Source organism: Octopus bimaculoides, chromosome 1 (assembly GCF_001194135.2).
Source record: "Octopus bimaculoides isolate UCB-OBI-ISO-001 chromosome 1, ASM119413v2, whole genome shotgun sequence".
NCBI classification, from domain to species: domain Eukaryota; kingdom Metazoa; phylum Mollusca; class Cephalopoda; order Octopoda; family Octopodidae; genus Octopus; species Octopus bimaculoides.
In genome coordinates this window covers 109,854,148-109,867,841 of record NC_068981.1, presented here as the reverse complement: position 1 = coordinate 109,867,841, position 13,694 = coordinate 109,854,148, and the positions used below count along the sequence as shown (strand labels likewise).

General features: G+C 33.0%; 1 protein-coding gene across 1 annotated transcript in view; it reads left to right on the top strand.

Annotated features, from left to right (window-relative positions):
- The window catches only part of LOC106881422 (nucleoporin NUP188), a 465,305-nt gene that overhangs the window by 260,834 nt on the left and 190,777 nt on the right, over positions 1 to 13,694 (top strand). The window contains exon 4 of the mRNA XM_014931808.2: positions 13,067 to 13,148. Coding sequence (XP_014787294.2) covers positions 13,067 to 13,148 — 82 coding nt within the window. The remainder of the gene's footprint in view (positions 1 to 13,066; positions 13,149 to 13,694) is intronic.

The following is a 13,694-nucleotide window of genomic DNA, read 5'->3' as shown; positions in this document are numbered from 1 at the left end:
GTAAAAACTCAATTAAAATCAATTTATTAAAAATTAAAATTAAATTAATTTTCACAGTATAAAATATATATAAATATATAGTTTTAGGGAAAAGAACCAAGGTTCATGAACTCATCGATGAAAATCCACTGTCACATATAGAAAAAATTAATAATTAAAAGCACAATAAATAAGTATAATATAATACAAAGTAAATATCATAAGATCAAGATAATAAAATGACTACACGTGTTTCATAACCAATTTTCAAATAGAAAGAAATTTAAATCGATTAAAATCCATTAAAACTATCGAAATATAGCTAATCTTCAGGTCAAAATACAACAATAATAATAAATGAATGTATATATTAACCAACAATAAATAACAAATGAATGTATATAAAATACTTATTATATAAAAAATATTATTAAAATATCAAAATAATAAACATTCCATAATCAACCCTACATCCATTATAAAATAATCTAACAGGTATATTATATACAAAAACCAACTAAACAAATTTTTTTCGTTTAAAATACAATTTGAACGAAGTTTAAGGTTAAAATAATAAAGTAACTTCATCAATGAGTGTATGATGGAAGAGTGTATGTGTCTGGAGAAAGCTGATTTGTTTGGAAGTATCAGCCTTTCAGCAAGTTCAGTTGTGCAGGGAACAGAAGAACCTGGAGAGAACATAGTGTTACAGATATGCAAGAAAGCGAGGAATTTCTTGTAGTATTCTCTGATGCTGGATGAGTCTACTGATCTCTCAAGTACATCACAACTTCTCATGTTCATTTGTGCTGTTAATTTGGATTTTCAGATCACAGAAGAGTTGGCATCCATTTACAGCATGTATGGAACAACAACTGGAGAAGAAATTTTCATGGAAGTGCAGAAAACTTCAGTAGAATCAGCTTCAATGTGTTACAGTCAATGGAGGGGAAAACATGGCTGGAGTGAGGAAGGGTCTGGTGGAGTAGATCAAGACTAAGTTGGAAGATCTTCAACTCCTAGGTGCTCTGTTTATACCCTACATTATACATCAGTAAGCACTCTGTGGGAAGACTTAGGAATTTCTTGCAAACTGAAACCAGTCGTTTCTGCGGTGAACTTTATTCAGGGTCATGCACTTAACCACCACCAGTTCCAGGATTTTCTTGAAGAAATTAATTCTGAATTCTGTGACTTGCCTTATTACACAACAGTGAGTTGGCTCAGCAGCGGTAAAGTTTTGTTTAATTTTATAAGCTCCGAAAAGAAATAGATATTTTCCTAACCAAAAAGGATAGAGCTGATCCACTTCTGTCAGATCCTACCTGGCTGTCAACGTCATCATTTTTGGTTGACATCACATCCCACATGAATGAATTGAACTTGAAACTTCACGTAAAGGATAACCTTATCTGTAATCTCTACACAATCATCGAAGGATTTCGGAGAAAGTTATCATTATTTGAAGCACAACTGGAAGGAGGAAACTTCTCTTATTTTCAGTGTTTCAAAGAATTTTTCAAAGAATTTCACTGAAGATGTCAACCTCGAGTTTTCAAAGAAGATTATTCATAACTTAAATATGCAGTTTTTTCAGAGATTTTCAGATCTTGATAGAATTGAGAGCAACATTCTTCTGTTCCAGAATCCGTTTGATTGTAACCTTGATGACATGGCAGTCAAACTACTATTGGAGCTAACTGATTTGCAAGCAAATGACTTGTTGAAAGAGAAGCACAGAAAATTTTATCACTGCCTACCTGAAGAAATTTGCCTCTCGTATGGCATCAGTGTTTGGAACAACTTATGTCTATGAACAAACATTTTCAAAAATCAAGTATGTGAGATCAGCACATTGAACAAGGTTGACTTATGAACATTTGAAAGCAATTCTCTTGGTTGGATGCAGCAATTCCAAAGCATATAATGATGATATCTTAAAAGCTAAACACCAGTTTCAAAAATCTCTCTAACCATTTTTCTTTTGCTGCTTAGTTTGTGAGATTCAGATATGTGCACACAGGGTGTTATGTAACTATCTTATTGCTAATGTCACCTTTGATAACTTTTTGGTAAATAAATATGTTGGTTGTCTTTATTTTTTGTATATTCACTGTATTGTATTGAACAAAATGGTTATGTGGCCCATGCTCGTCATTCTCTCAGTTATCTGGCCCACCGTGAAAAACGTTTGATGACCCCTGAATGAGAATGAAAATTTTATCTTTAGTAAACTAACTTTGCCACTAATTAATTGATTAATAACAATAATAATAATACTAATACCACCAGGCACTGGCTCTCATGGCTTCTGATCTTAACTGATTGGAAGTGTTATCATGTGCATGTTTTGTCTTGGTATAAAAAGATGGGCTACAACAAATATTCTGCTCAATATCACAGATTTGCTTGACAGTTGTTTGACCATAACCAGTTGAGCATGTCCCTTAGTGGTTGATGATAAGTGCATCTCTGATCACAAGCAGAAATAGTGGGGGAGCATCATAGTCATGTGTTGAAAGAAATTCTTTGGGGTTTGAATATTCAGCTCTGGAAAAATCGGTATTTTGTTCATCATCCTTAAACAACCCTTATTCAGAGACCTTTTGAGTAGGATGGGCTACTTGACCTGAAGAAAATTCTAACTAGGCCCACCTGCAAGGTCATACGCTGTTTATCTTGATATGAGATCACCATGTCACATACATATGGTTGTAATGTTTGTGCCTGATATACCCTTATCAAACAAGTAGCCATAACGTGTATATTGAGCTTGTATTCCAGTGTCACTTTGATGGCATGCATTGCTCTCTCACTCAATATTAGTAGTAGTAATAATAATAAAAACAACGGCAGTGAAAAATAATGTGGAATTCATTTAACATGTAATCTTATAAAATATATTTTGCAGTTTATTACTGTCTTGTGGAAGCTGATTGCAACTGGTCAACCATATTAATCAACAGTAAAAAGATTAATACTAGTGCTTGACAATTTACTATACAATGTAGACATGCCTGAAGAGTTAGTGTCATTCATATGGTGGTATAAGTATAGATGAATCAATGACAAGCTGTTGTGTCTGTATTTGATAAAGGAATGATTGGAGAGCTAGCAGTATTTCTCTTTATCATAGATATGTGAGAACAGTATGCAATTTATTCACTTTTTGATAATATAGAACCAGATAAATGATTTACCTCCAGCTTTGTTTTCCTTTTAAGATTGGACTATAGATTGTGTGTGTGTGTGTGTGTGTGTGTGTGTGTGTGTGTGTTCTATGTGATGTATGCACAAAATAGTTTACAATCTCCTGTCTATAGTTAACTATAATGAAGAGGTAATGTTTCTTTGTAGAATCTGTTTTTTCTTCATAACCAGCATATGACAGGATATACATATTTCTTTTCTCAAAGATGTAATAAAATTTCTGAATTCTGTACTTATATAATACAGGTTAAAACTGAGTATATTGTAAGGTAGGATGGGTGACTGAGCTGTTGCATATGAAGCTTAATAGATTCTTATTTCAGTTGAGTTGTTAAGTTTATATGAGAGACTAGATACAAAGATAGTGGAAGTCCACCAAGAAAGACGATGCAGGCAAACCATTGATGTGGCATCACATACACTGCTACATATACACCACAACATACATTACTACAACCAAATACAATCACTACATATACTGCCATACATACACTACTACTATGTCTGAACTACATTTGCACCATCTCATACACACAGCTGCACAAAGTACTACATATACACTGCTATATATACAACCACCCATTCTACTATGCATGCATCATACATTAACTACACACACTACTGTGTTCACAAGAACACACACTACAACTATATATACACCACTACACACACACACAAGTACATATGTACCACTGCACATACTACATCATATGAATACATCTCTATATATGCTACTTCACATAATTATAATGCTATACAACCTATTACACATACACCTACTACAAATACATTATTGCTACATATACACACATGGTGGTGTATGACACCACTACACACTCTACAATACATACATCACCATTACACATTCTGCTATGGATGATTTGCCTCTGCACACCCAACTCATCTATGAAACCAATATAAAAGTTACTGATAAATGGAAGTATGCTAAGAAAAATGAAGTATATGTATTCTATTAGTATACTTAGAAGACTCTCTCTCTCTCCCCCCTCTCTCTGTGTATCTGTCTATCTTTCTGTCTTCCCCTCTTTCCCCCTTTCTCAGTTCAGCTTCTACTTGCCTGCTATATTGGTCACTTCTTTGTTCCAGTTGTTTGATATGAGTTGTATAAGCAACTTTGGCCACTGTAGTAAACATACTTTTCATTTTTTTCCAATTTTATCAGCTCCTTAATGGCAGAGGAGCCCCCTAAATTGGGTAACTAAGTTAGACAGATTGGCACCTATATACTTAACTTCTTTTAGTATTGCTTCCAATCTCCTCCTGTTACCCACTCTCTCCTCAGCCCTCCATCTTTCATATACATACTTTTCCTCCACCATGAGAATTAAAACAACATGTAATTTTTTTCTTTTTTTTTTTACTTTGCACTTCTGAGGGTAAGAGTAAGGAATCTATTCCCCTATCCCTATTGTTAGCATTTATTTGTCTTCATGAACATTTTCTCTTCTGTACTTAGAAGCAGACATTTTTAAAGCAGTTGTACTTGATGAAATCATATACACGCTAATACTTCTTTGTTTATATTTATCATAGACATACACATAATCACCACTGTCAGCAATAACATATACACATGACATCTATTTACAATACACATTGCCAGCAGCATCTACTAAATTTAAGGTATATATAATTCTGCACTGAAAAACTTTAAGAGCTTCTTGTAAATCAAGCCAACATCTTGATCTCATCTCTTGGTTTTACCAATGTCACTGTTCTTAGAATGTTCGTGTCCTTGAGAAGGGCATTAACATAACACTCTGATTTCACGTTCCAATAATCTGGGGCATTTTGCCTAATAATCAAAATAATTGTTTCTAATTTATTACATTGATACAGAAGGGTAAAAGCAACTACTTTGAAATTTTAATTAATTGAAAATTATATTGTGGGCATGAGGCAATAAATGGTTTTGATCTTTGGCAAATTATGTGGATAACTCCATACATGCTTCAGTCTTATATTTTGAGTTAATAAACACTGATAGTTGTAGCACCTTTGAAGAACGACTGGGGAAAAGTGCTAGGAAAGTTAAAAATACAGTTGTATGGGGGAAAAACAAAAACAATAGCTTCACAATTAATTTTAGTCAAGAAAGGTAAAGGACATAAATCTGAAATTAAAACCAATTTAAAATTGAATGGCAGTTTGTAGTGGTAGTGAGTCTAATTTCCGTGTTTATGCTCTCAAACATGTATAGCTCTCAGTCATTTCAGATCTGGCAGTATTGGTACTGGTGTGCTTCACTGATGAGGTTTAATGAGTCTAGAATTGTCACTATACTTTCCAAAGACTAACTCCCCATTGCTTGTCCACATTGAATTTTAATTAATTAACTAATTTAATTTCTGTAATAGTCAACTCTGCCTTACTTGACCAAAATTAATCAGACATGTTTTGCTATTTTCTTTGTAGCTGTATCTTTGTGGAGCACTTAACTATTTTTTCTTTATGAAGATAGCACCACTGAATAATTTCTCCCTGTCATTTGGTATATTATGTTGAAAAGAAGTTCATACATGCAAAATAGCAGATGACTAGGTGGAGCAGTTAAGATTAAGTACCTGTGAAAACTGGATGGTTGCATTAAATTCATAGAAGGAATCAAAAAAACTTATTAGAAAGAACTTATTGAGTTTTATGAACTTTACAAATAATATAATATAGTCCCAATTAATGACAAAGAACTGAAAGAACTGATATATCTAAAAAAGAAAAGTGACTCACAATATACAGGGTGTTTCAAATAATTTGATATCATTTCGTAATCTAATAACTTTGCCAGTTCTTGCTCAAATGACTTCAAATTTTAACAGCATGTATAGAAACAAATAAAGAATTTATGTTTAATGTTTGATATGTTTATCTTTTCAGGTATAGAAATGGCATCCACTGGAAGAGAAAAAATGTTTTGTGTGTTGGAGTATGCTCAAACACAGTCAAACAAGACTGTGCAGTGTGCATTTGTGAGGGAGTTCTCTAAAGAGTCACCAACGGTAATGCAGATTTGAACATGGCACAAAAAATTCAAAGAGGAAGGCTGTCTGTGCATAGCAAAAGGATCTGGACAACCACTAACATCGGAATAGATAGTCGAGCAGGTTTACCAAAATCTCTTGCAAAGCCCCAAGAAGTTCATAAGAAGAACAAGTCTGGAAACCCAGATTCCTCAAATGACAGTTTGGCGTGTCCTGAAGGAACACTTGCTAAGGAAACCCTACAAGCTGCAGCTCGTTCAGGCCATAACGGCAGATGACAAGCGAAAGCACAAACAATTCTGTGTTGATATCCAAGAGAAACTTGAAGAAGCCGAGTTCAAGGAACGTTTTGTTTTTAGTGATGAGGCCATATTTCATACGAATGATAAAGTCAATAAATATGATGTTCGCATTTGGGGCAGAGAAAATCCCCATGTCACAGTTGAGCATGAGAGGAACTCACCAAAAGTGAATGTGTTCTGCGCCATCTCCAAGAAGCACCTTCATGGCCCAATTTTCTTTGAGGGAGATGTGACTGGCGATGTTTATCTGCAAATACTTCAGAACTGGCTAATGGATGTGCTCTTTGCAAATGAACATGAAGACTTCATTTTTCAACAGGACAGGGCTCAAGCTGACTGTGTGGGCTTATCTCAAGGATAATCTGTGAGGGAGATGGATCAGGTGTGCTGGTGATGAAGACAATGTGCTGTTGAAATGGCTGCCAATGACCTGACACCTTGCAGTTTTTTTCTCTAGGGTGATGTCACCCTTCTTCCTGCAAACCTAGAGGAACTCAAGCAGAGAATCACTGCCACACTAGAGACTGTTACCCAAGACATGCTGCAGTGTGTTTGGGAGGAACTGGACTACTGACTTGATGTGTGTCATGTCTTAGGCGGTGCACGTATTGAGCATTTGTGAAATCATTCAAGGAATCCACATACCTTTGAATTTCTCATTCAAATTTGGCGGAATAAATCTTATGTTGCTCAACGTTAATAAGCCTGTTTAGTTTCATTTGCTTTGACCATTCAGTTTCTGTGATATTTACATCACAAATGATATCAAATTCTTTTTGAAACACCCTGTATAACTTCTATTATATGCCAATGAAGCTGGCTCATGTTTTAACTCATGTTTTTCATCAGGTTAATAGCTTTGAATTATTTAATTTCTAAACAATTTTGTTTTCTTTGCTAATGAGTGTAAAGTCTTGTATATTTCCATAGTGATTCTTCAATCTTTACTTCAGCTATTATAATGAAAGTTATGTTGTGCTTATGAGGTCAGATTATGGCAGAAATATATCCAGTCTTAACTCTCCTATTCACTGAGAAAATGAAAATATCATTCACTAATATCATGTTTTAATGCTCCCTGGTATTGTAGATGCTAACACTAATTTATATTTATTGATTTTCATGAAAATGGTATCTTCAGATTATTTAATTTCTAAATTATCTATTTTTGTACATCAACCAATTTTTTAGTATCATTTCTTCTCTACTTAAACATGATGTGTTGTCTGCCATACTTGCTGGCCATATATGCTGGAAATATGAAAATAATATTAGTCATCATTGATATCATTTTCTCCTCAATACATTTTTACTTTGGGTTAGCATTTGTCATGCAATATGCATTGAATATCAATACTAATACAGCTACTGTCAAGACAAATCTACCAGTAGCTTTAAAACTAAAGGCCAAGAGTGAAAATACATTCCTTCATGTTTTTAAGATCAAAATACATCATCATCATAATCTTAATGCCTACTTTTCCATGCTTGCTTGGGTTAACTTTTCTTCTCTAGTTATGACTTAATAGATGGATAGGGTATTTTAAATAAAGAAAATGATGATGACAACTACAATGACTTCAATGATGGCAGCAACTTTTGTTTCAAAATTTTGGTACAAGGACAGTTATATTAGTGGGAAGGGACTAGTTGATTGCATCAACCCGAGTGCTCAAGTGGTACTTATTTTAGATGACCCTAAAAGGATGAAAGACAAGGTTGACCTTGGCAAGATTTGAGCTCAGAAGAAATGCTATGTGGCATTTTCCAACACTCTAACGATTCTGTTACTTGCCACCTTTAACAGCTTCAGATTTCAGCTTAAGGCCAGTAATTTTAGGGGGATTGTGGGTAGTTGATTACATTTCACCTCGTGACAACCAGTATTTAATTTATTGCCTCTGAAATGATGAAAGGCAAAGTGACATCGCAGAATTTGAACTCAGAATGCAAGGAGCCAGAAGTGCCACTTGGCATTTTATCACCACCACAACCAATACCACAACAACATAATTATGATAATACTTTGTCCCTGTTGTTGTTTGTCTCTCTCTTAAAATTGATGGTTTGTTGTTTAATATCGTTTTATGATAATGATTTTGTCTTTTATTAATTGTTAACTTTACATCTATTCTTTATATTGATATTTCCTCTTTTGCATAGACAACACTTCAGAAAATCAGTTTATTCTTCAAAACCAGAAAATACTTCAGACCACGCCAGCTGTTACTACTTTGCAAAACTCAAATGCACCTAAAATACTGTTTACACATCTTGGAAAATAATAACTCTCTTTGCACACATTCTTAACAAAACTCACTAAAGCCAGGTTATAGCTACCAATATTCACAAGCTATTGGTCTATTGTCAGCTGAAAATATATACTTTTATTACTTCTATTGCCTCATGAAATGTTATTCTACTGCTCCATACGCTTTTTCATTTCCACTCAGACTCATTTAGTAATATCATTGAATTGAATTATATCACACCTCCCAGATAACTTTGCCCAATTGTTTTCCAGAATTCTCTTCTCTGTTTAGTTTTCTTTCATCATCAGCTCGTAACTAGACAAATTCAACATTAGCTCACTAACCTCATTTAGTTATTCCTACCTTCCACTCTTGGCCCATCTTTAAAAATAAAGGTTATCATTACTACCACTTCTCTTTGAGGTAATGTAATTAAAAGAAAAAATAATCAATAGTTTTAGATAGGTTTAACATGCACTACAAAAGCAGTATTTTCATTAAGATATGTAAAATCAAACAAAACCATCATAAAAATGCCATTTGTATCAATGTCCATTGTTAGTTTTGCTCCAATCTATATTCTAATATTCCATTTAAACAATAATGTAGCATATATTGTATTTATAAATAAAAATAGATTATTCCATCCTGTGTAATTCTTTAAAATGTTCTTTTTTTATTTGTTAGATTCTTTTTTCTCACAGTTTAAAAAGTGGTATTCAAAATTCTACTATAAATATAGTTATCTGTACATACAAAGCAGAATGGCATCAGCATGGCTTTAAATTTTCTTAAAATATGACGGTTATTGCTCTGCATTTCCTTGCCACTTTTTCATCTTCTTCATTTCTCTTTGATTAAATTTTATTGCACCTTTGTTGAACGTGTGTGCATACATGCACACACTCACATTACATGCATATATATCACAATGTATATGTTTACATTTCTTATACCTATCATTTCACTTTATTAGAATCCCTACTAACATGCTCTCTTCTCTATTTATCATTTCAACACTTTATCTTTCATTTTCTCGGCTTCACATTTGTATTTTTGCTCTCTTTCTCTTTCTCTCTCTCTCTCTCTCTCTCTCTCTCTCTCTCTCTCTCTCACTCACACACACACAGAGCATGTTAGGCAATTTATCTTTAGATTATTGAGGCTCTGAGAGGGGTCAAAGCTGAAAAGATTATATTTTTTTTAAAACTATTTTCTATGTAGTTCAAAAGATGGTAATGCTGCTACATTTTTAGATTTATTTCCTCTGGTACTCTGTCCTGAAGGAAGTAATTGAGTGCACATATGTGCATGAATGTATCATATCATGTAATAGGAATTGACAGCTGGTGTACTCTGCTATAAATGGATAAGATGATAAGATCAAGAGAGATTTTAATACAGTTTGGTGTGTCACTATCTATAATATTTGAATAAGAAATATATATATATAAGAGCTTCCTTTTCATGTCATAAAGCTATCTACATCATGTCTGAAAAGAAAGGGAAATTATTTTATGGCTTCACAACTTTAAAAAATTTTTGCTGAAAAATATTTATAAACACTATGTTTCTGTTAATATTTTTTTATGAATATCTCAGCTAAAATTGCTGGTAATAGAAAGAATTACATATCATTTTAATGATGAATCTTAGTTAACATTTTCTCAGTTCAGATTTGATTTGATTTGATTTTCACTATGAGATAAGATCCATATTTCATATTAAGACATTTTATCAGCTTTTTACTAATGATAAATTAACAATCTGTGCAGGAGTGGCTGTGTGGTAAGTAGCTTGCTTACCAACCACATAGTTCTGGGTTCAGTCCCACTGTGTGGCACCTTGGGCAAGTGTCTTCTACTATAGCCTCGGGCTGACCAAAGCCTTGTAAGTGGATTTGGTAGACGGAAACTGAAAGAAGCCCATCATATATATATATATATATGTATGTTTGTGTGTCTGTGTTTGTCCCTCCAACATTGCTTGACAACCGATGCTGGTGTGTTTATGCCCCGTAACTTAGAGACCAATAGAATAAGCACTAGGCTTACAAAGAATAAGTCCTGGGGTCGATTTGCTCAACTAAAGGTGGTGCTCCAGCATGGCCACAGTCAAATGACTGAAACAAGTAATAGAGTAATTCACATTTTAGAAAAAATATTTTTTCCTCTTGAAATATTAAATTGCTCTTCTATATTGAACAAGAATTCTATTGTATTTTAAAGAAGAAAAGAAACTTTATTAATATTGTGAAAATTTATCAAATGACATTGTTTCAGTTAACTTAACTTGACATGCTGTGAAGTTAATGAACATTAAGAATCAGAAAGCATTTTTATCACGTTTCATGTATCCTCGCATTCTCCTCACATGTTTGCTGACTTGGGCCAAAAGCTATATAAAAAATACACATAGAGATAGTGATAATGTTTTTATAAGGTGAGAATTTACAAAAAAAAATAAAAAAGACGAAGATGGGTGTGTATTAGTTTAATGCTCGGGAAGTGAGAAAGTCTTTTACGTTTCAAGCCTACACTCTTCGACAGAAAGGAACACAGAAACAAACAAGGAGAGAAAATAGAAAAGGGTTTAGTGGCTAGCGATCTATCATGGCGAATCTTTATAAACATTGATGAACATATTTATACTTTTCATTATATATCAATATGACAATCTATTAGATGTAGGTAAACTTAGTGTTGCTGTGAAGATTGTTTACACACTCATAATAGATAAAAAGTATAATTAATTCCCTCTATTGAAATGTGTACTACTTTTAAACTGTTTTCCTTATGCAATTATGAGTCAGCATAAAAGGAGTTTAAGGTCTGAAATTTAGACAATTCCTAAATAAATAAAACTGCTTTTCTAAAAATGTTATCCAAATGATTTTAAAATAATTTCCACTGTAACAACTGAAAATTAAATTGGTAACCATCAGTAGAATAGTTAGAAGATGTTTGGTAAGTGAAACAGAGCTTTGCATGCTTACAGTATCATTTCAGCTGTCTGAGGATTGGCCTTTTTTCTTTTCTTTATTTCCTCTTTCAAAACTTTTAGTCCATTTTCACCATTTCAAGACAGTGAACTTCTTTAATGATACTGTTGTTCAAATTAATTTTCTCATAGATGCTAACATGGAATTAATTTGTTTAGGAAGTAACACATATCTAATATTTATAGATAATATAAACTTTATATTTCCTGTCATTTTCTGGAATGGGTTGTTTAGTTGTGTAAAAGCAACATGCAGCATACTGTAAAATCACTGTTTATATAGTTGTTCATAATATTTGAATGAAACACATTTGTTATTTTGATTATAGGTTATCTGAAATTATTGTAATGCAAATGAAATGTTTGATTGTTATATTGCAGTTTTAGAATCAGTACATTGCATCCATGTTTATCAGAAGAGGTGACTAAATGGGTTGGCAAACATTGTCCCAGAAAAACCATCCAACCCATGCTGCAATGGTCTAGTCTAGCAGTGGTCTGCTCCTGGGCAGGTCTTGTGTGTGTAAACCTTCTTCAGCACTTTCTGCAGAACGTGGGAGGGTCTGTGCCCTCCCCTGCCAGTAGACTTGAGATGAATACTGGAATAGTTTCATGTTACCTTCTTCAAGCAGTTGGGATTTGAACTTAAAATGTAGAGAGCCAGAAGATATACTGTAAAGTATTTCTGCTGACATACCAACAATTCTGCCACTCTCCCTCCAACATGCTACAACAGATGTGAAATAATGATGATGAACTATGAAATTTAAAAATTGAACTGACCAATCACTCTATGATACACCAATCATTCTATGAATGCTATGAGTTATTGGCATTTTTTTTCGTATAATAATAACAACAACAAATGGAATTTATATTTATATAAAATCTATAATGTTAAGTAAATGACTAATGACCCATGAAAGTGGTGCCAACATGGCAGAAGCAATAAAAGAAGAAAAAAAAAAGTACTTAAAGGATAACTGTCTATTGACCAAGCATTCCAAAAATTGCAGACTCTGCATGAAACAGCAGATCTCTCTTCTTGTTCATGGCAAACTACCTTATTCCATTTTGTGAAATGTTTAAAAGAATTCATTTCCCACTGACATGAAGGGTTAATTATTAAAATAATCACTTCTAACAAACTAAATTTTTAGTTACGAAATTCCATTTGCATTTTTTGGAGATATATATTGTAACAAAACTCAAAAAAATAAAATGAAAATTGTGATCTTGGTTCTGAGAATTCATATCATTTACTCATTATCATTTAGATATTCCACTGACATATGTTATCTTTTCTTTTTAATTTGTTTCTCAGGAAAAAAACTACCAACCTGAAGAAGGAGCGCAAAGTTCCTGATCAACAAATTGACTTCATTCAGAAACTGAGTATTTTCTTGGTAAGTGATAATTAGCTGAAACCTAAACACAAATTGTTTATTTTCAAAGCTGAACAGTCCACTTCTTGCATGCTTTAGAAGTTAAACTTATGGTGCTAGGTGATCATTTAGGAAACTCTAATTTTTCAGTATGAAAAACAAATCTATTATAAAGTTAAATTTTGAAATATATTCAGTTGTTACTTATCTCCAGAATAAGGGAAATGTTTATTACAATTCAAAAAGCTGATATCAAACACAATATCTTTAGATGATAAAAAGTGCTTTAGAAACAGTGTGAAAATTCCTGACGTTAACAGTTAATATTAATCAAATATGACTCACAAAAGCTTGTTTGAACCAATTTTCAAAACTCACTCTGTAATATCTCTATATGGGATAATATTTCCTGTGTTTAATTACAGCCTTGCAAATATATTTTGTACTCTTTCTTTCACTGTCAATCTCTGTTTTCACTAGCCATGCTCTTCTTGCAGTTATTTTTCACAATTTCTGAAGTATATATATATATATATATATATATATATATATATATATATATATATA